The sequence below is a fragment of the Podarcis raffonei genome, chromosome 1 (assembly GCF_027172205.1).
Source record: "Podarcis raffonei isolate rPodRaf1 chromosome 1, rPodRaf1.pri, whole genome shotgun sequence".
NCBI lineage: Eukaryota > Metazoa > Chordata > Lepidosauria > Squamata > Lacertidae > Podarcis > Podarcis raffonei.
Window position 1 is genome coordinate 9,366,762 of NC_070602.1, and position 23,078 is coordinate 9,389,839.

General features: G+C 45.9%; 1 protein-coding gene across 1 annotated transcript in view; it reads left to right on the forward strand.

Moving 5' to 3' along the window:
* PRKCH (protein kinase C eta) overlaps window positions 1-23,078 on the forward strand; it is a 108,100-nt gene that overhangs the window by 42,861 nt on the left and 42,161 nt on the right. Inside the window, exons 3-10 of the mRNA XM_053404071.1 lie at window positions 5,502-5,652; window positions 7,827-7,861; window positions 8,801-8,889; window positions 9,913-10,042; window positions 10,933-11,060; window positions 13,786-13,929; window positions 14,652-14,825; window positions 19,992-20,146. Of these exons, the coding sequence (XP_053260046.1) occupies window positions 5,502-5,652; window positions 7,827-7,861; window positions 8,801-8,889; window positions 9,913-10,042; window positions 10,933-11,060; window positions 13,786-13,929; window positions 14,652-14,825; window positions 19,992-20,146 (1,006 nt within the window). The remainder of the gene's footprint in view (window positions 1-5,501; window positions 5,653-7,826; window positions 7,862-8,800; window positions 8,890-9,912; window positions 10,043-10,932; window positions 11,061-13,785; window positions 13,930-14,651; window positions 14,826-19,991; window positions 20,147-23,078) is intronic.

Here is a 23,078-nt window from a genome sequence, read left to right on the forward strand (position 1 = left end):
ATCCCCCCAGGAAAGGCCGTGTGTGTGTGTGTGTGTATTATACATTGAATAGTTTCCCCCTCTGGAAGAACCCACAAGTCAGGAACATGTGGACCAGCTTGTAAATAAGCTTGCTTTGCACCTTCCAGTTTCCAGAGAATCAGAATTGAAGAGTTGGAAGGGACCCCAAGGGTCATCTAGTCCAAACCCCCTGCAAGGTTTTGCTTCCCCCTGCCCTCATTCCTTCTAGGCTGGAAGCCCCAGTGATTGGAAGAGGAGTGATTCCTTCTTGCACTTTGGATATAATCTAACATGGGTGTCCCATTACCATGAGCACCCTCAGGGGACAGGGACCCAGTCAGGGTTGCAGGAGGAGCACAGATCGAACAATCCAAGGTCAAGCAACTGAGAAGCAGTCTAGTTGCATATATGAAGTTGCCCACTGACAGTTAGAAGCAGCTGGAAAACTGACTTAGGCACACAAGTCGCCTGCTCACAGTCTTTCTTACAATCATGTGTATTCCTGTTTAAATTATAGTCATGGGCTGCATCTACACTGCTATAGAAAAACGCTCTGAAAAATCCGTTTTAAAGCTCACAATGGAAAATTTCATAGAGTTCCGGTTTCAACTCTAGAGCGCCATCTGGTGTGACAGTGTTATAAGGCATTTGTAACATTTTATTTTTACTAATTTAGCTGAGTCCCTGGTATGTTGTCTAAGTCATGGAATGGATCATTGACATCCATGTGTAACATTGGAAAATGTTGATCACTATCTTTCCACAAAGGCTGACATTGATGCTGAAATCAAGCATCGCCTGAGCTCTGCGAGTGCAGCTTTCTCCCGATTGAAGTGCAGAGTATTTGAGGACTGGGACATTCGCAGGGAAACCAAAATGCTTGTTTACAAAGCTATGGTTCTACCTACCTTACTGTATGCTTGTGAAACATGGTTGACTTATAAACACCATCTCCAACTCCTTGAAAGATTCCATCAACGGTGTCTCTGGAAAAATTTACACGTCACTTGGGAAGACAGGTGAATTAATGCCAGTGTACAGGAAGAAGCAAAGATCATCAGCATCAAAGCAATGATTCTTCAACATCAACTTCGTTGGACTGGTCATGTTGTGTGGATGCCTGATTATCGTCTTCCAAAGCAACTACTCTATTAAAAATGGAAAGCATAATGCTGGTGGTCCACAAAAGAGGTTTAAAGACTCTCTCAAGGCAAATCTTTAAAAAATGTAGTATAAACACCGACAGCTAGGAAACACTGGCCTATGAGCGCTCCAATTGGAGAACAGCCTTTACCAAAGCTGTCATGGGCTTTGAAGACGCTCAAACTCAGGATGAAAGGGAGAAAGGTGCTAAGAGGAAGACAAGCTTGGCAAATACACACTGTGATCAACTCTCGCCTGGAAACCTATGTCCCCACTATGGAAGGATGTATGGATCCAGAATTGGCCTCCGCAGTCACGTATAGACACACTGTTAAGTCCGTGTTCATGGAAGACAATCTTCCTGTATGCCACAACAGCAGGAAGACTACTCCTCGCACAGAGATGGAAACAATAGGATATTCCGACAATTGAAGAATGGCAACAGAAATTATTGGAGTATATGTTGGGATTCGCAGGATACTGAGTAAGTCTGCAGGCTTCAACAGGCTGATGCAATACTCTGTGAACTGCTGGGTCAGAGTGACTCAGCAGGAGTGTGATTAATGTGATTGGCTATCACCTGTTTTAAAAAGGAAAGCGTGTTCAACAGTAACTGTGGTGGTTGTGCTGTGCTGTGGTGGTGCTGTGGTGGAGAGTATTCGTTTGCCTTAAGGTGCAGGTACTCTGTATGAACTGCTTTTGTAAATACTTGTATATAGCTCACATTAAAAAGACTGCACTAAAAAGAAACCTGGGACTCTGAGCCTTTCGCTAAAAGCGCTGCGAGGAATTCGTGACAGTATATGGAACTAGCAAGGCTAACTAGAAGAATCTGACAGCAGGACGATGAGAAATTCCAAAAAGAATGGTCCAAATCTATGGTATACTTAGAGAAAACTGTACATAAATAAAGACACTCACAGGACTGAAATAAAACTCATAACGTTTATTTTAAACATTTGGTTAGACCATAAGATGTAATGCTGTAATATAAGAAGGATTGTATGTTTAAAGTGGGGCATGGGTGGCGCTGTGGTCTAAACCACAGAGCCTAGGGCTTGCTGATCAGAAGGTTGGTGGTTCGAATCCCCGTAACGGGGTGAGCTCCTGTTGCTCGGTCCCTGCTCCTGCCAACCTAGCAGTTCGAAAGCACATCAAAGTGCAAGTAGATAAATAGATACCGCTCCGACAGGAAGGTAAACGGCGTTTCTGTGCGCTGCTCTGGTTCGCCGGAAGTGGCTTAGTCATGCTGGCCACATGACCCGGAAGCTGTCTGCGGACAAACACCAGCTCCCTCAGCTTATAGAGCGAGTTGAGCGCCGCAACCCCAGCGTCGTCCGCGACTGGACCTAACGGTCAGGGGTACCTTTACCTTTATGTTTAAAACTTATTAAGGAATTATAGACATTGATAGAATTTATATATAGTAAACACGCTTAAGTAAGAGCAATATAGAGAAGCCAGAAGAGGGGTGAAGGTAAGTTAATTTGGATAAGATATAGATTTTTAAGGAGAATAATGTTGTTAAGCTATATTGTGTTTAAGATATTTGAAAAAAATCAATAAAAATTATGGAGAGAAAAAAGAAGAAGGAGAAGATGTTGTCTAGGTCATGGAATGGATCATTGACATCAATGGACTTGAGTAATTTGATTTCAGTGGGTCTACTCTGTGTAGGAATTAGCTGGATACAACCAATGATTGCTAAATTTGCATCTATGCGTATAAATCAGCATATGCGACTCTGAGTCCTTTCCTTGCTTTCTTTGGCAATACATAAGTGGCCACCCTAGACAAACAGATGTCTGTCCAAATTCTTCAGTGTGCAAGAATCCAGTTCCCAAGCCTTTTCCTGATGTGTGATGTCCGAGTGTGATTTGGAAATAGCTACCTGGCTTTTTCCTTGGCCAGTCATGGAGCAGAATGACAGACAAGTGCGTGTAAAGGCATTTATAAGAGCCGTGTGTCAGTGTGGAAACAGGAAGTTTGCGATGTGCAGCTTTAAAAATAGCCATTCTGAAGAACTGGAAGAAATTAATAGCAGGTTTTGGAACCCATCATTCAATGCCTTAACACTCCTCTTGGTGTTTCTGAGAACACTGGGGTTTTTTTTCTACTCACATGCAAATTTAATCAGTTAATCATCATGAAATTCAGCTAATCTGGTGGTAGCCTTAATAGTGTTCTATGCACCTCACCTTGGCAAGATTTCAGGGGTGCAGTGCTTACAAAGGTTTGATTTCCTTTGGAAGGAGGTCACCGGAGGCTTCCAGGGGTTTGGCAATGTATGCATGTATTTACAAATATACAGGTTGAATATAGGTGGAGGCACACAGCTTAAAGACTGCAGTACATCTTCCCCAATCCAACGTGTTGCCCAGATGTTGCTTTCTGGCCCAACTGGTGGAGGTTAATGGGAGGTGGCCTCTTCCAACAACATCTGGAAGGCCACAGTTTCCGTACAGTATAGTACAATTGTATCTTGGGGTAAAGGTAAAGGTAAAGGGACCCCTGACCATTAGGTCCAGTCGTGAATGATTCTGGGGTTGCAGCGCTCATCTCGCTTTATTGGCCGAGGGAGCCGGCGTACAGCTTCCGGGTCATGTGGCCAGCATGACTAAGCTGCTTCTGGCGAACCAGAGCAGCGCACGGAAACGCTGTTTACCTTCCCGCCAAAGCGGGACCTATTTATCTACTTGCACTTTGACATGCTTTCGAACTGCTAGGTTGGCAGGAGCTGGGACCGAGCAACGGGAGCTCACCCCGTCGCGGGGATTCGAACTGCCGACCTTCTGATCGGCAAGTCCTAGGCTCTGTGGTTTAACCCACAGCGCCACCCGCGTTCCTTGTATCTTGGGAGGGGAGGTAAATTCCAGGGGTGGTGCGTATTCGGAAAAAGTGTATACTTGAATCTGGAACTGCCCTTGTGCGAGCATCCTAACCTTCTGGCGCGCTGCTCTCGCAAGTTCTCGCAGGGATGTCTGAGTTCATGCATGGTCTCTTGAGAACATCCCAGAGCCTGCTAAGCAAGGTGGTCAACAGGGAGAGCTTAAAAGCTCTTTCCGCTTGGGGGGGGAAACCTGGCACAAAAAGAGCTTTTAGGTTCTCTGCAGTTAATTTGCACGATTTCAGCCGGCCGGCATCCAACTGCTCAAGGTTGAAAGTTGGGTGTTCATACGATTTGATCACACTGCAGCAATTCAGACAGAGCTTCGAGACATGAGAAAAGGATCTGCAAGCAAAAAAGAAAGGATAGGGACCATATGATCCCAGAAGTGGAGATCCTGGGTTTCGGAAGGCGATTGTATGGCTGATGGAGCAGAGAGAATGAGGGGGAGGAGAGGAGATAAGGAGGAGCAAGGAATGAAGGTGCTTAAAGATACAGTGGTACCTCAGGTTAAGAACTTAATTCATTCTGGAGATCCGTTCTTAACCTGAAACTGTTCTTAACCTGAGGTACAACTTTAGCTAATGGGGCCTCCCGCTGCTGCCGTGCCGCCGCCCCGCGATTTCTGTTCTCATCCTGAAGCAAAGTTCTTAACCCGAGGTACTATTTTTGGGTTAGTGGAGTCTGTAACCTGAAGCGTCTGTAACCCGAGTGAAATATACTTGGAGTCAAGAGTGGATTTCATGCTCTTTATTCAGCTCATAGTAGTGAGGAGGAATGGAAGTTCCCCCAGAATGTCTGCTTTATATACATTATTTACACAATGGGCCGCATGTGATTGGCTAATTCTGGGATTCTCCTGTAGGCCAATCAGGTTGTGGATTCCCTTCCACCTGGAGCTGGATTGGGTGGCTCCTGTGGACCAATCAGACTGCTGCATTGTTCTAGGACCAATCAGGCTGCTGCATTCTGAATCCTATTGTTCTAGGACCAATCAGACTGCTGCATTTTGGATCCTATTTGTTATGTACTGAAGTTCTCACCCTGGGCCAGCAGGGGAATACTGTAGATAGTTCAGGTCCACATATGCAAATAAGGGATTGAAAGTGACGTTCAGTGATTGGATAGTTACAGAAAATGGTTACTGTTGCATTCTAGTGGAGCTCTATATAAGCAGGCTGGCTGACCCTTCAGTTCAGTTCTGTTCTGGCCTGTGAATAAACAAGAGCTGTTTGAAGAATCACTGTGTCGTCTGATATGTTCACCCACAACTTAACACTATTCTCGGACCAATCAGATTGCTGCATTTTGGATGCTATTCAACTCAGTACATAACACCGAGGTACCACTGTAACATGTTTTGAGATAACTTGTGGTTGAAAATTAAAGGAAAAGAGTGGCAAATAAGCAAGAACTAGTACTGATAAGCATTTGCTTCCCTGTTTTGTCTCCTTTACCTTTGTATACGCAGGAACTCTCCAGAGGGACAGAATATTTAAGAACTTCACCCGGAAGCGCCAGCGGGCCATGCGACGGCGAGTCCACCAAGTCAACGGGCACAAGTTTATGGCTACCTATTTGCGGCAACCCACGTACTGCTCCCACTGCCGGGAGTTTATCTGGTGAGAGAAAGGCTTTGAAATGGAGAGTCTTCCCATTGTCTCTTGCTAATCCCTTCGCTAGGAACAGCCCTACCTGCAACAATTTCTCTCCGCAGATCAAAGAGAAGGGACCACAACAGAGAGATAAAGTGCAGCTCTCTGACCTGAGATAGGAGTGGGAAAGATAGTCAGAGCCATTGTGTCTGCTTATGAAGATTTGCAGGCAGCCCGTAGAATATCCAAAGGGAAGGGGGAGAAATTTGATTCACCCTAAATTTAAAGGGCATGCGGGTGGCGCTGTGGGTTAAACCACAGAGCTTAGAACTTGCCGATCAGAAGGTTGGCGGTTCGAATCCCCGCAATGGAGTGAGCTCCCATTGTTCGGTTCCAGCTCCTGCCAACCTAGCAGTTCGAAAGCACGTCAAAGTGCAAGTAGATAAATAGGTACCGCTCCGGCGGGAAGGTAAACGGCGTTTCCGTGCGCTGCTCTGGTTCGCCAGAAGCGGCTTAGTCATGCTGGCCACATGACCCGGAAGCTGTACGCCGGCTCCCTCGGCCAATAAAGCGAGATGAGCGCCGCAACCCCAGAGTCGGTCACGACTGGACCAAATGGTCAGGGGTCCCTTTACCTTTACCTTAATTTAAAGGTTGATTGGCCTAATTTGCACTGTCTGAAACAGCATCTGTGCCGAAACGCAGCCATCGTTGGAAATTTGCGCTCCTCCAAATTTGGTTCTTCAGTCAAGTAACATGTTCAAAACTGCATATAGAAGGGTGAAGAGTTGTATCCAACTAATATGGAGTAGGCCCATTGAAATGAACCGGCCTAACTCAGCTGTGTCCATTAATGTCCAGTGGTCCTCTATGAGTAGGATGAACTTTGGATTCAACCCGAAGCATGCATAAGAATGCATATATTATTAGTGAAAACAACATACCGAAACGTTCAAGAGAATTGCCTTGCAAAAATACTACTGTTAGGCCAAATTTGTATACAAAAATGTGTGCAGCATGATAAATTCACACGGAAATGCTGCTGAGTTTTCGGGAGGATTTTAGAAAATTAATCTGCAAACTGATATGGAAAGGTGGAGAACTGAGAGAAACCGAGATTGACATAGAGATTGACCCATCCCTAAATATTCCACACTGCAAGGCTCAACTTCCTGAGAATCACAACTTTTATTTCAAAAGATTTTAGCATCATCATCATCATTTATTTCAGGGCCAAATGCAGCCATTGAGATACCCCTCTCAGGCCATTGGGACAATTGCCTAGGCCATTCCTGTTTTTAATATAGTGTTTTAATTTAATTTTAAAACAGAGTTTGAATGGTTGCATGGTTTTATCTTGTACTTAAAAACGCAAAATAAAAACACAAAATGCATATTATTATTTTTTAAAAGCACAAACAAGTGACCCCACTTCCCCTGCCTTTACTTCTAGGTGAAACCACTGCCCCTTTCAACTCTAAACTCAGGCTTTGTCCTTATAACTCGATAAATTGAGGGAGGGGCCCACACACACCCATTTGGTCTGTTCTGGGAGTCAAAATGGTTTCAGGACTGTCTTCCTGTGCTGCTCCCGACATGTGGCTTATATATTTATGTACGTGTTTGCTTGTTACATTTATGAACATTTTATATATATATATATATATATATATGAGATCTTAATTTTTTCTATTACAAAGTTAACCTACATCTAACCCAATACAGTGTTTATAAAAACAGATTTTTGATCTGTGATCATTCCTCTTGCTTGCCTGTATCGGAGTGAAGAGGAGCAAGACAGATGAATCCATTGGTCTTTAAAGTGCTAAGAGGTGCCTTTGCCTGATGCATTGACTCTCATGGGGGAGTCAGCTTTGAGCCAAGAGAGTATAAAAATAGCGAGCCTTCTTTAAATGTATGGGTTTGGGTTTTTTTACATACGCGAGAGAAGCCTATGAACCTGCTATGTCTGTCCAGGGGGCGGGGAAGCAAAAAGGATCAGCCATGATTGCGTCAGTCTGCTCTGACTCTGCTCAAGGAGAGGTTAAAAAAGTCTCCAAAAGAGCTGTTTTTACATTTGCATTGTAAACTGTGTCACTGCTGCTTTCCCAGCCACTGGGTTGTTGTGTACAAACCTGACCTGATTTTGGCTCTTTTATCTGATCCTGAGTCATGCGCTTTCTCTGTTTTGTCTCCAACAGGGGAGTATTTGGAAAGCAAGGATACCAGTGCCAAGGTAGCGTGCCTCGTCTGTCTCTCACCAAAATGCACACGCCACAAATTGGCCTTTTTCTATTCCTGCACAGACCCCGTTAAAATGAATGGGAGAGATACTCAAGGCTGGTTCTCGGTGAATCAGGCCCATGCTGAAGTTTAGGCTGAGGTTATGCATATCTCTGGGTGTGCTGGTAGACAACATTAGTCATACCAGAGTCCATATGACGCAGATGGATATCGCCAAATAATTTCTCTGCCTCTCTGTTGATAGTTATATTGGTTGCAATTGATGGTCAGTCTATTCTGGAGAAGTCCTGTCTGTCACTTCTTGTCACCCCTATGTGGTGGACGATGAACCTATGGAACTCCTTGCCACAAGATGTAGTTAGTGGCAACTTAGAGGACCTTTGTGGGGGGTGGAAAAGGGGAAGGATTAGACAAATTGATGGAACATAGACCTGTCATCAGCTATGAATGTTGCAATTGCCTTGATGTTTGTAGCTTGTAGTTTGCCCTTGTAGTTAACAGCAGCTTGGGGGATTTCATAGAATCTTAGAATTGTAGAGTTGGAAGGGACCAAGAGGGTCATCTAGTTCAATCTCCTGCAACACAGGAATATTTTGCCCAACTTGGGGCTCAAACCCACAACCCTGCGATTAGCAGTCTGATGCTCTACCGACTGAGCTAGGGTGTGGTTGGGGGATCAGCACAAGGGCAAATGGTTAAATCCACCCCTTCCTCCTGTGCTTTGACTCCAGACCTACCACCTCCAAAGCTCCTTTGAGAACAAGATAAAAATGTTGGTGCTTCCATTTTCCAGGGCAACTAATAGATGTCGACCCTGATATATGTAATACAGAGCATGACCTGCATTGGGCTTCCCAATGATTTTTGTCGATCTCACCTTCCTGTTCTGTTTCAACCCTTCCCCCCCCCCACGCCTGCGTCTTTTTTCCAGTTTGCACGTGTGTCGTGCACAAGCGCTGCCACCATCTCATTGTCACGGCTTGCACGTGCCAGAACAATAGTCACAAGGTGAACACAAAGGTAAAGACACAGTTACACATTTGGGGTTCTGTAGCTTATTGCAATGTAATTTATTCACCTCTCTGTTGATCCGCCTGTTTCTACAGAGCAACACACTTTGTTTAATGAATTTCCGAGCTGTGGGTTTGCCTGTGTACTTAGTGCCAGGATCCTTTGGTTTTGTGTGATAAAAGATGGATGGGTGTACCCTGCTGAGATGGAGTAACTTCATCCTATGTTCCTATGCCACTTCTACCTTTGTCCTGGAGCCGAACACAATCTCCTTAGGTCCGTTCACTTCAATGGGCTTAATCCCCTGACTTATGCCATGTCCAACCTTTGGCCCATCTAGCAGAAATCTCCTTCATACCAGCTCATGACGGATGCCGCATCTTGTTTGTCCCCAAGTTCCTTTCCCTACCTGTGAAATGGGCATAATAGTTGTCCGCACCACAAGGTTGGAGTTAAGACTTTAAAGACAGCCAATCAATAAAAAACAAAGGCTTGCTAGGCGGGTGGCACTGTGGGTTAAACCACAGAGCCTAGGACTTGCTGATCAGAAGGCCGGCAGTTCGAATCCCCGCGACGGGGTGAGCTCCCGTTGCTCGGTCCCTGCTCCTGCCAACCTAGCAGTTCGAAAGCACGTCAAAGTGCAAGTAGATAAATAGGTACCACTCCGGCGGGAAGGTAAACGGTGTTTCCGTGCACTGCTCTGGTTCGCCAGAAGCGGCTTAGTCATGCTGGCCACATGACCCGGAAGCTGTACGCCGGCTCCCTCGGCCAATAAAGTGAGATGAGCGCCGCAACCCCAGAGTCGGTCACAACTGGACCTAATGGTCAGGGGTCCCTTTACCTTTACCTTAGGCAATGAAGTTAGGAAAGCATTGCATTGTTTCTGAAAGGCGATGGAAGTTGTAGTCCTCCATTGGCTATGAATGGTATTTTTTGCTGGGAGGGAGAGGAGGATATTCTTGTGTGTGTTTTTACTTGATTTCCCGCCTCCCCAACTAACCAGCCTTTCCTCTATTGCTGCTACCTCCTCAGATTTCTGAGCAGAGATTTGGAATCAACATCCCTCACAAATTCCGGATCCACAATTACAAAGTGCCCACCTTCTGCGACCACTGCGGGTCTTTGCTTTGGGGCATCATGAGGCAAGGTCTACAGTGCAAAAGTAAGCCAGAATTCATAATACTTTCTCACTTGTTGTTTTGCAAAAGGCCAACAGCCCCTTCCTCATATGGGTTTCCTGTTTGTGAGGGAAAGCTGTTAAACATTCATTCAAGTTTGTACTTCCCCCCGAGCAATGAAAAGTCCCTAGTCAGAGCTCACTAGGGTTTGGTTTCTTTTGGATGAGAGAGCACCAGAGACCTACGGTGTCTTTGTAATAATTGTTTCATTTGCTAATATACAAGCTGAGGATAAGTGGGAATAGCTCTGGCTCAATGGTATAGAGCAAGTTCAATCCCAGGCATTTCCAGGTAGGGTTGGGAATATCTCCTGCTTGAAACCTTGGAGAGCCGCAAATACGAATTTAAGAAATAACATAGGGACGCGGGTGGCGCTGTGGGTTAAACCACAGAGCCTAGGACTTGCCGATCAGAAGGTTGGTGGTTCGAATCCCCGCGACGGGGTGAGCTCCCGTTGCTCAGTCCTTGCTCCTGCCAACCTAGCAGTTCGAAAGCACGTCAAAGTGCAAGTAGATAAATAGGTACCGCTCTGGCAGGAAGGTAAACGGCGTTTCCGTGCGCTGCTCTGGTTCGCCAGAAGTGGCTTAGTCATGCTGGCCACATGACCCGGAAGCTGTACTTGGCTCCCTCGGCCAGTAAAGCGAGATGAACACTGCAACCCCAGAGTCGGCCAGGACTGGACCTAATGGTCAGGGGTCCCTTTACCTTTAAGAAATAACATAACATAAATAAACAGCCAGGGAGAGGTGTCCCAGGCAGATGCCATTGCCCTTCTAGTTCAGGTTTATGGAACAATTACCTTGTGCATTGCTCAAAGCATTGATTCTGCCCCCTCTCACTCTTTGTCCCATTTCTTTCTTTGTCCCTCTTTCAGTATGCAAAATGAATGTACACATTCGTTGCGAAGCCAATGTAGCACCGAACTGCGGCGTGAATGCTGCAGAGCTGGCCAAGACGCTGGCGTGTATGGGCTTGCAACCAGGAAACATTTCTCCAAATGGGGTAAGGCTTTGTTTATCCCTTCTCTCTGGCCCTCCTCTCTTCTCCACATCAGGAGCTCGAATCGAATCCCGCAGCACAGAGGAGCACACAGGCCAGATAAACAGTCACTCGTTGGGTCCTTTTTCTAAATAATAATAATAATAATAATAATAATAATAATAATAATAATAATAAATTTATATCCCACCCTCCCAAGCTGAAGCTGGGCTTGGGCTAGCAACAATAAAAGTAACACAGTTTACATAAAATCACAATCAATTCATTGACATGCATTCTAAAATCAATTCATTCTAAGATCAATTCAAAATCAGATTAATAGCAACCATTGGGCTAGAGTTCTGTGAGGATTACCGAAGGAGGGGGTCAGACTGTGCCTTGGCCAAAGGCCTGGTGGAACAGCTCTGTCTTGAAGGCTCTGCGGAAAAATGTCAAGTCCTGCAGGGCCCTAGTCTCTTGTGACAGAGCGTTCCACCAGATTGGGGCCATGGCCCAAAAAGCCCTGGCTCTGGTTGAGGCCAGCCTAACCTCCCTGTGGCCCAGGATCTCCAAGATGTTTTTGCTTGAAGACTGTAAGGTCCTCCGTGGGACATACCAGGAGAGGCGTTCCTGTAGGTACAAGGGTCCTAGGCCGTAAAGGTTTTAAAGGTTAAAACCAGCACCTTGAACCTGATCCTGTACTCCACCGGGAGCCAGTGCAGCTGGTATAGCACCGGGTGAATGTGATCCCAGAGCGAGGACCCCATAAGGAGTCTCGCTGCGGCATTCTGCACCCGCTGGAGTTTCTGGGTCAGTCTCAAGGGCAGCCCCACGTAGAGCAAGTTACAATAATCCAGTCTGGAGGTGACCGTCGCATGGATCACAGTGGCTAGGTCAGGGCGAGAGAGGTAAGGAGCCAACTGCTTAGCTTGGCGGAGATGAAAAAATGTCGCCTTTGTTATAGCTGCAATCTGCGCCTCCATGGAAAGGGAGGTGTCGAAGATTACACCCAAATTCTTAACGGATGGTGCTGGCACTAATTGTGCCCCCGCAAGAGATGGGAGTTGCCCCCCTCAATCCCATATCGTCCCGTCCCAGCCAAAGGACCTCTGTCTTCGAAGGATTTAACTTCAACCGGCTCCCACGTAACCATCCAGCCACAGCTTCCAAACATCTGGTCAGTGTGTCTGGGGCCGAGTCAGGATGGCCATCCATCAACAGATAGAGTTGGGTGTCATCAGCATACTGATGGCAGCCCAGCCCAAAACTTTGGACAAGCTGGGCGAGGGGGCGCATAAAGATGTTGAAATTGGGGAGAGTATCGCACCCTGAGGCACTCCACACACCAAGGAGTGGTGCGATGACAATTCCCTCCAAGCGCCACCCTCTGTCCCCGACCAGAGAGAAACGAGCGCAGCCATTGAAGGACTGTAAAGAACTGCCCCACCCTCTAGCACAAGGGGTGGGGGACCTGTGGCTCCAAAGGTGTCCTTGGGGTACAGTTCCCAATAGCCTAAGCCAGCATGTCAAGATGATGGGAGCCAGAGTGCAAAACTCCTTCAAGGCACCAGGTTGGCAGAGGCTAGTGGCAACACCTAGGCAGTGTTCGAAACAGCTAGTGAAACACAATTAGAATCATACAACACAATAATTCCCAAGGGAGCAGAAAAGACTATTTATGTATGCAACCACGGCTGCATGGATGTTATTGGCCCAGAGATGGAAAGAAGATAAAGTCCCTACCAGAGAAGAAGGGCAGATCAAGTTGGTGGACTGTGCTGAAATAGCTAAAATGTCCGGAAGAATCAGAAATCAGGAAGACCAAAAATTTAATAAGGAATGGAGAAAATGTATAGCTTATCTTAAAGACCATTGTAAACAGCTAAAATCGGTAGAAGGATTGGAATAACACTTATAGTTTAATTTTGGACACAATGGAGATATAAAATATTTGGATCATCATAAAAGGTAGATGCAGGAGGAAATGATTAATAATAGGACCCACAAAGGGGCAGAGTGAAGTACAAGAGATTCCTTGCAATCTTCTTTTTATGTTGCATGATGGATACGTGACTGTAAAATTTTAATCTGAAAAACCAAATAAATATATTTATTTTTGAAAAGAATCATACAACACAACAACACTTTAAAATAATGCCACACTAAAATATATAATAGCAGGCTTGATAATCCCACTGCAGAGCCTTGTTTTTAGAAGTATTTTTTTTGTGGCGGGGGGAGAGATATGGGTGCCCCCTTTGCCTGAAGTGGCAGCAAGGTTTTCTTTTGGAGGAGTTAAAAAGCAAACGAAGAGGGAGATTTTTGGCCACCTTTCGTATTAATTTCGCCCCTGAAAATTCTTAAATGTGCCTCCCCCAAATGTCACCAAATACAGTATCTTTGTGAGGGACAAGTGTTTCCACAAAAGTTGAAGGTGGGTATTCAGCCCGCCTCAACCGCAAAGCCTCAAAACAGTCCCCACAGTTGCTCATAGCTGTCAACTTTCCCCTTTTCTTGCGAGGAATCCTATTCGGAATAAGGGAATTTTCCTTTTTAAAAAAGGGAAACGTTGACAGCTATGCAGTTGCTATTAGCTTACTCGATCAGATAGAGCAAGTTTCTGTCCCTCATTGTTATGGAGAAAAAAATGCAAACGTCATGTGGGTGTGAATACGTCAGCTGTGGCGCTTCCTTGCAAAAATAAAATAAAATAAGCAGTGGCTTGCAGCCTTCTCTCTCCCCCTCCCAGAAACTGGTCTCCAGGTCAACGCTGAGGCGACAGAAAAAAGAGAGTGGAAAGGATGGCAACGAAGTGGCTGAAGTCTCAGCGAGCAAGCTCAAAATTGAGGATTTGCTGTTCATTAGAGTTCTGGGAAAGGGCAGTTTTGGAAAGGTAAGAGTTCCTCGTCGACACCTGGAGTATGGGCAGAACTTGCTCCTCAGTTTCTTCCGCGCAACTTCCATTTCATTTCCACAGGGTTTGCATGTAGGGGGGAAGGAGAACTGGGCTGCACCCAATTTCCCGGCCATTTGGTTCCGCCTTTGCGTTCTTACTTACTTAACTTTGAATAAAGATATCTAAGCAGTGTATGAAACTTGTTAAGTTGTGGGTGAACATATCAGACGACACAGCGATTCTTCCAAAGCAGCTCTTTATTTGTAAGCTGGAAGAGAACTGAACAGCAAACAGCTCAGCCGGCCTGCTTTTATAGGCAGCCGGCTGTCAACAACGTAGCAACAACAACCCAGGGTTTCCCGCCTAAAATAACTGATGTGGACCTGAGTGAAAACTACATACACAATACTCCTGGTGCCCAGGGTGAGAACTTCAATACATAACAAAACTCAATATATAAAAAACAACAATTTAAAACCATTCTTCTTTGCATCACTACTTATTTAATTAACCTATTTCTATTTGTGCCCATAGATTTAAATTTTTTTTTAAGGTGGGAGAAAAACAGAAGAAATCAGAAGCTCCTGCCCAGCACCAAATGAGCTCAGATTCTAGCATAAAAAACCCCTCTACCCAGTTCCCCCACAACATCCATATAGATTTATAAACTCGTATCTCCTTTCCCTGCAAACTAAAAACATTTCTTTCTGCCTGGTTAGGTGATGCTGGCTAAAACAAAACAGACAGGATTCCTTTATGCCATAAAAGTGCTGAAGAAGGATGTGATTCTGCAAGACGACGATGTGGAATGCACTCTGACAGAAAAGCGGATTTTGACCCTGGCCAGGAATCATCCATTCCTAACCCAGCTCTACTGCTGCTTTCAGACACCTGTAAGTATTCTTCTCAACCTCCACAGCAAAATCAGCATTAGGAACACAGAGATTTTCGCTTCCTAAATGAGCTCTAAATCTTCCTTACAAAACAGGCCTGTGGACCATAGCGTTTTCTGGGTTTGTTGGAGTTATTCTCAAATAAGTATAGAGAGGATCCTGCTGGGATAGCTCAGTTAGTGGAACATGAGTGTTATGTACTGAGTTGAATAGGATCCAAAATGCAGCAGTCTGATTGGTCCTAGAACAATAGGATCCAGAATGCAGCAGTCTGATTGATCCTGGAACAATAGGATCCAGAATGCAGCAGTCTGATTGGTCCACAGGAGCCACCCAATCCAGCTCCAGGTGGAAGTGAATCCGCAACCTGATTGGCCTACAGGAGAATCCCGGAATTAGCCAATCACGTGGGGCCCATTGTGTAAATAATATATATAAGCAGACATTCTGGGGGAACTGGCATTCCTCCTCACCACTGTGAGCTGAATAAAGAGCATGAAATCCACTCTCAACTCCAAGTATATTTCAATGAGACTCTTAATCTCAGGGTTGTGAGTTCGAGTCCCACGTTGGGTCAAAGATGATTCCTGCCTTGCAATTCTACAGTTCTATGATTCTTTCTGCAAAAAGCTCACAGCTCTGGAGATCTACTTGTCTTGATTACAGTACAGTTTCTGACTTCATAAGGAACGGGCTGTGTTTTCCTGAGAGTGAGCACTAGGTGGCAGGCGTCGCAAGTGAAAAATGCAGCCAGTCACGTGGCCCTTAAAAAAAAAAAAATTCCCAGGAAAGGTTAGCTGAGGAAACGAGGCAGCAGCTGCCTCGTTGGGACCTCACAACCACAGTCCGCATTCTTGCCAAAGGACAGGCTTGTGAGTCCCTCCGGCATTAACTTCCCTCACAAGCATTTCAATAAAACGGGATTACTAGTTTTCCCTGGGAGCAACTCAGTTTTTGAGAGGCTGATCTTCCTCTTTTCATATGTTCCCCACGATGCCTGCCAAGGAAACCGGCTGCCTCCATGCCATACCTTTAAAGCACACAACTCACCCCCCCCCAGGGCCGGCCCACCCATGAGGCAAGGTGAGACGACTGCCTCAGGCGGCAGGATGCACAGGGGCAGCAGATCCAAGGAATGCATCACTCACTGTTGCTGCCACTGTTCCCGATTTAGCTCCTCGCTTGCCCCCTTTTTCCCTGGCCGGGGTGGCAGAGGGTGGGGTGGGGTGAGCCGCCATTTTGTGGTTCGCCTCAGGTGCCAAAATGTCTTGGGCCTCAAAGAGTCCTGGGAGATGCAGTTTGCCGCTCACACAGCCACCACCCCCAGCACCCTTAACAAACTACAGTTCCCAGGATTCTTTGGGGGGAGCCATGTGATTTAAATGTGTGGTGTGTACACAGCCGCGGTTGTTGCTCACAGTGAGCAAGGCTGTGTTCAAAACTTCCGGTGTTGATTCCTGGGGGGGGGTCTTTGGGCAAGACAACCCATCTGGGCCCCCACCCAAATGAGTCCATCTCCTCCCTGCAGCAAGTACTGCGGGATCTTATCAGTGACCCCCTCCTAATGTATAGGCCCTCATTATACGTCCAGTTGTACCAACTCTTGATGCCAGGTCTGAAAACATCACCCTTGCCTCTTTTTCCTTTCCTTTTTCCTGTTTCGGGAAGCTTTTAATGTTTCCTTTCCTTTTTCCCCCTGTTTAGGGAAGTTTGGTGTGTTTTCATGTTTTTAATATTCTATTGTGAGCCGCTGTGGGGAAACCCAGACAGATGGGTGGGGTACAAACAAACAAACAAACAAACAAATAATAATAATAATTTCCTCTCCTCTCCCTCATTTGAGTCACACAAATGCTTTCCTGCTTGACATAGAACCAGCTGCCACATCACCAGCAGCAGACTAGAAAAATAACCCAAACTGAATTGCCAGGAAAGATAGGGTCACAGAAACAGTCTCCCGACCGTCGTTGTTGATACAATAATAATATTCATTATGATTCATTATGGAACCCTTCCCAGTCCCCCTCTCTCTCTCTCTCTCTCTCTCTCTCTCTCTCTCTCTCTCTCTCACACACACACACACACACACACAAATACACTTACACAGGTCTCTGCTTGCAACAATTTCTTTTTCCATTTTATCTTTTAAAAAGATTATGTGCTGTTGCAGAGCGACTAAAAGTCCCTTTGCACCAGGCTGGGGTGGGTTGGACTGGGCAGAGGGGTTGCTGCGCCAGCCTCCCGCTGGTTGGTTGCCAGTTGTGGCGGGATGCCAGAGTCACAATTCTGGCTCGGAGCTCCTCCTTCCTCCTGCCAAAGGGGCAGGTGAAAGTGATGTGGGTGGCATCCTCGCCAGCGGTGGCCAATGAAAAGCCTTTTTTTTTTTTTTGTGGGAGGCTCCTGGGACTGAACCCAAGAATTTGTGCCTGACAGCATCCACTGAGCTAGCAACCTCACCTTTGAGAATTCAGCTAGATCAATTTCTGAGTACATGAACATGAAATTTATTTACGGTAAGAGACCAGCTTGTGAAACACAAATGGAACTACAATCCCAATAGCAAAACAAATATTTAAAACAATATACAACAATGGATTTTAAGTTTTAAAATGTGATAGGCATATAAACACATAAAAACTTTGAGATAGACTACCTTAGAGAAATGACTCAGAGTCGCCTGTGGATCCAAGTTTGGGAATTTTCTTAAGAAACTAGATTGAATCAGGGGATGGTCTGCGCCTACATATCTGTGCGCAGAATCTGGGGACAATCCGGGTCGGCTTGTGGTCTTTGCCTAACAGGAGAAGATCAAATTTTTGCTTTACCGGGAGGTCAGCAAGCCTCACCAGCAAGGGGTCAATGGTTTCTCTACGTGCCTCATTGTAAAAGGGACATCTAAAAAATATGTGTTCAGGGCTTCCTATGTCCCCCAATGGACAGGCACAAATTCTCTGGTCATATGGGACTTTTTAAAAGGACCCTTCCAAGACTGGTGAGGGCAGAGCCGAGCTTCTGACAAGTGTAAAAGCCATTCTTGCATTTTTGGATACAAGAAAAAAGAGATATGCTGCTGGTTAATTTCTGAGTACCTAGGAGCCTCCTAAATGTTTCTCGTTTTTTATTGCAAGCCCTTCGCTCATTTACAGTAACTTTTCTTCTCTGCAGCTTTTTCGTTCGGCTTGATTCCAGCCTAGAGCATTGTGCAATGGGGTCTCTCTCTCTCTCTCTCTCTCTCTCTCTCTCTCTCTCTCTCTCTCGTCTGTTCCCCATGCCCAGTTGCAGGGCCTTTTGATGCCACACGGCTTCCTGTCGACGCCATCTTTTCTCCGCCACTTCTTAGTACTGCCAGCTTCTGCCCCGGATAATACTGTCACAAAAGTTGGGCGCCAACCCCTCACTCTCTGCCAAGTGGTAGCAAGATCCCAAGGGGTTCCAGGCACTCACCCAGGGTCTGTGTTCCTCTGGAGAACTGAGACGTGGCGGAGACTGTCGTTCCTTTAAGAAATGTGGTTTATTCACCTATTTACACCTTCAGTCTGCATGGAGAGAGTCCAGGGACTCAGCGGCACAGCCCCAATTATAACGTTATAAGTGCGTTATAAAAATGTGATAGCAGATGGCACTGTAGAGCTCAATGACTAATTGCGCATATATATGACTTTTTTTATAGCGTTTTTTTGTATCTGTGTAGATCCAGCCCAGAGCTTATAGCACGGTCATATCAAGAGGTGCTTTTCCCCCATAGTAGGTCAGCCCTGAAGCTAACACGTTTCTCCCAGCCTCCCTTCAGCCAGCCTGGGACAGACTCCTGGGGTGGATCTAAACACGGGGGTGGGGTGGGAAATAAGTAAGAAATTAGATCATTTAACAAAAGAAAAAAATCTCTATGAAAAATTGAGTTTCAAAATTTTCTGCCCTCTGGCGCCATCTGGTGTTGCATGTTTATAGCTCATTCAAATTGCCATTTCTTTACTAATGTAGCTGAGTCTGAAGCCTAGAGAGTCACTGCCAGTCAGTGTAGACAATACTAAGGAAAATGAACCATGTTCCTCTGTTCTTCCTGTCCCTCCTGCAAAATACTGGCAGCCTGGAGGGAACCTTAGAGTGTCGAGTGAACATTCGTTCATTTGTGGCTTTCTCCCTCATTGTTTTTTTAATGGAAAACTTTCATAAATGCAAAATTGCTCCAGAGGCTGGGGTGGGGATAAGGTTTCTTGGGCTGTGCACACACCATGCATTTAAAGTACAAGAATCTTGGGAAGTGTAGTTTGTTAAGGATGCTGGAAATGGTAGCTCTGGGAAGGGTAAACTGCAGTTCCAAAGAACAGTTTGGTTTAAGAGTATGGTTGTATACACAGCCTTGGTTACATCACAGGAGCTAGCCAATCTGTGCTGTGCACAGCCACTGCTTTGTGCAAATGTGGCAAATGTAGCAAAGGACATCACTCTCAGGGTGTGGGAACTCTCATCGCATTTGAATTCCCTTCTGGTGCACTCAGGCGCCTGCCATGAGATAAAAAATCCTTGCCTGGCTGGCTTTCGTTTTCCTCTGCAAGATAATAAACAAAAGTAGCTCTTTCTAGACTGAGGCAGTGCCGGATTTACGTATAAACTAAACAAGCTATAGCTTAGGGCCCCATTCTCTTGGGCCCCCCCAAAAAAATTAAAGGAAAAAACCACTGGATGTTCATTTCCAAAATATACGATAAAAAACAAATAAATTAAAACCTACATATAGCAACAATGTTTTGTGTTGTGTAGCTCCAATGATGTAAGTAATGGGCCCCACCTGCTAGCCTGCTCCCTAAAATATCACTGGTTTTAGATACCTGTTAGGTCCATATAGCATATATTCAATACCCCAAAAAGCAACAATTTGTTGTTGACAAAGGACAGTTGGACATATCAAGGGCCCCATTACCTTCAGTAGCTTAGGGCCTCATCCAACCTAAATCTGGACTGGGGGAGTGTCTGAGAGCAGCCCATAGGGGCTTTGCCGATGCTCCTCAAGCATTCAACACTTCCAACACTTAATGATTATTTAAAATGAATTTAATCGAAGCAGCATGTGACATTTCGGGCTGCGTGTGACGCGGTGCCTCAGTGCATTGCCAGAGTTACCAAACGGACTCCCGCTGAGCATGGTGTCTCGATGTCTTCTGTTAGGACCGCCTCTTCTTCGTCATGGAATTTGTGAATGGAGGGGACCTGATGTTTCACATCCAGAAATCCCGCCGCTTCGACGAAGCCCGAGCCCGGTTTTACGCCGCAGAAATAATTTCGGCCCTCATGTTCCTCCACGAAGGAGGCATCATTTACAGGTGAGCAAGAACGCCATGCAATAATTTGTTGTTGCTGCTGCTGCTGCTAATTAAATTAAATGAATAAATTCCATTTATACCCTGCCCTTCAATCAATGATCACAGGTCTGTTCACAGCATTAAAAAAAACCCCAAAATGAATAGACCTGGGATAGCACAATCAGTAAAGTATGAGACTCTTAATCTCAAGGTCGGGGGTTTGAGCCCCACACTGGGCAAAAGATTCCTGCATTGCTGGGGGTTGGACAAGAGGACCCTCGTGGCCCCTTCCAAATCTATGATTCTATGCCCCCTTCTCTTTTTAGAACAATAAAATCAATAAAAGCAGCCTCACAGGGAAATGTCAGTAGGTGCCACTTTTTCAGCCATATAGCAGTATGTGGGGAAAACAAACACCCTCCCCAATTCACCTTTTTACTGGCTCACAGCCCAACACTTCCTGCCAGCTTTTTTCTTGAAGCTATTGTACTACCAACCTTACTGTATGCTTGGGAAACATGGACCACTTATAAACACCATCTCCAACTCCTCAAAAGATTCCATCAACGGTGTCTCTGAAAAGTTTTACACATCATTTGGGAAGACAGGTGAACTAATGCCAGTGTACTGGAAGAAGCAAAGCTCACCAGTATTGAAGCGATGATTCTTCAACATCAACTTCGTTGAACTGGTCATGTTGTGCAGATGCCTGATTATCGTCTTCCAAAGCAACTACTCTATTCCAAACTTAAAAATGGAAAGCGTAATGCTGGTGGTCAACAAAAGAGGTTTAAAGACTGTCTCAAGGCAAATCTAAGAAAATGTAGTATAAACACCAACAACTGGGGAACACTGGCCTGTGAGCGCTCCAATTGGAGAACAGCCTTTACCAAAGGTGTCATGGGCTTTGAAGACGCTCAGACTCAGGACGAAAGGGAGAAACGTGCTAAGAGGAAGGCACGCTTGGCAAATCCACACCGTGATCAACTCCCGCCTGGAAACCTATGTCCCCACTGTGGAAGGACGTGTGGATCCAGAAATGGCCTCCACAGTCACTTACGGACTCACTGTTAAGACCGTGTTTATGGAAGGCAATCTTACTCAGCTACGAGTGATCCCCAAAGAAGAAGAAGTTGATGGCAATCTTCAGAGCAGGTGAGCAGGTGAGCATCTGGAAAGCAGAAGAGCAGAGGTGGCCCATCCTGGCCTGTCATGGCAGGAGCAGGGACCGAGCAACAGGAGCTCACCCCGTCGCGGGGATTTGAACTGCTGACCTTCAGATCGGCAAGTCCTAGGCTCTGTGGTTTAACCCACAGCACCACCTGCGTCCCCTGTGATCCTAGACAGGCCCAAATATTCAGTGAGGGTGTGAATCAGAGCTGGTAAGAGGCATGACTCAGAAGGCTGTATGGCCTGCGGAAAGTCCCCAGGGTCAGGCAGAGAGGTCTGGAGGGTCATATTTAGTCCCTGGACCGAAGGTTCCCCATCTTTGTTCAAGGACAGTGATGTTTTTAGAATTATTATTATTATTATTATTATTATTATTATTATTATTATTTATACCCCGCCCTCCCCAGCCAAGAACGGGCTCAGGGCGGCTAACAACAGATATAAAAACAAATTGATTGAAATACAACTTAAAAAACAAGATTAAAATACAACATTAAAACATTAAAATGCAGCCTCATTTCAATGGAAACTCAAATCAAAAACTTGGGGGGGGATGAAAACGTCAAGTCTACCAAGGCTAACTATCCAGACTGGTCCTACATGGGCCAGAAAAAAGCCAGGGAAGTCCCCAAATAGGAGTTCCAACACAGAAGAAGAAAGGAAAAAAAGAAAGAGGGGGATGGAATCAAATTGATTCCAAGCCAAAGGCCAGGCGGAACAACTCTGTCTTACAGGCCCTGCGGAAAGAGATCAGATCCCACAGGGCCCTGGTTTCATGAGACAGAGCATTCCACCAGGCCGGAGCCAGTGTTGAGAAGGCCCTGTAGCTGAGGCCAGTATATTTGAGTGAAAAAACAGATGTTTGCAGACCGGATGAATGCAACACAGAGAGCCTTAGAGAAAAGACCACGAGGAGCTGCGAGGGGCAAGAGATCAGGTGCGAGAGTGGGGGCCATTCAGGAATGCAAGAATGTCCACATTTTCACTGGAAAAGTGTTGTTGGCCATACAAACCTTCCTCCTTTCTGCATCTGAAGCAGGCCCGCAACACTCTTGTAGCAGCCAGACTCTGAGACCGTTTTTACCAGGGAAATTGCATAAATAACACTCCCACTCCAGCATAACATTTTGCCTGTAAATATGGAAGCAAAAGCTGGTTGCTGCGGGCACAGGCCCCCTCTGGCAAGGGAAAAGGAAGGAAGAAATGTCCTGTTAATACAGCACTTGCGTCTCGTTCTCACTTCCCCTCTCGCGCTTGATGCCAAAGCCCGAAGGAGAGGAGGCACCAAGTGGTTACGCAACCGAGACCCTGTTTCAAACAGCGGCGAGCGACAGCCATTGACATTCAATCAGTCCTCCGAAGAGATCTGTTTACACCGATCGGAGCACCCCCAGGCGTCTGCCTGCTCTCGAATGTATTCTCCCAGAGACTGCGGAATAAATTATCTTATGTCTAGGAGCCCTCCAGCGCATGCAAACACAAACACACACACTTGCGCCAAGTGTCACAATAAATATTCGAAGGGAAACTGATGGCAGCAGGCTGATCTTGCGGAGAAACGGGCCCTCATATTACAGTTTAATGCACACCCAGAAACAAACACACGTCCAGATATTAAGCCATTCCGAAGGCAGGAGAGATGGGTAGCTGGTTGTCTTGGTTTGGAAAACAACTGTGGAATTGCCTGAGAGTGAATGAGGCAGGGTGGGGAGGTTGTAGGGTCAGGTGTCTATTTATTTAGGACCCCTCCAGTCTTCCTTTTCTTGTGCATCCATGATTTGTG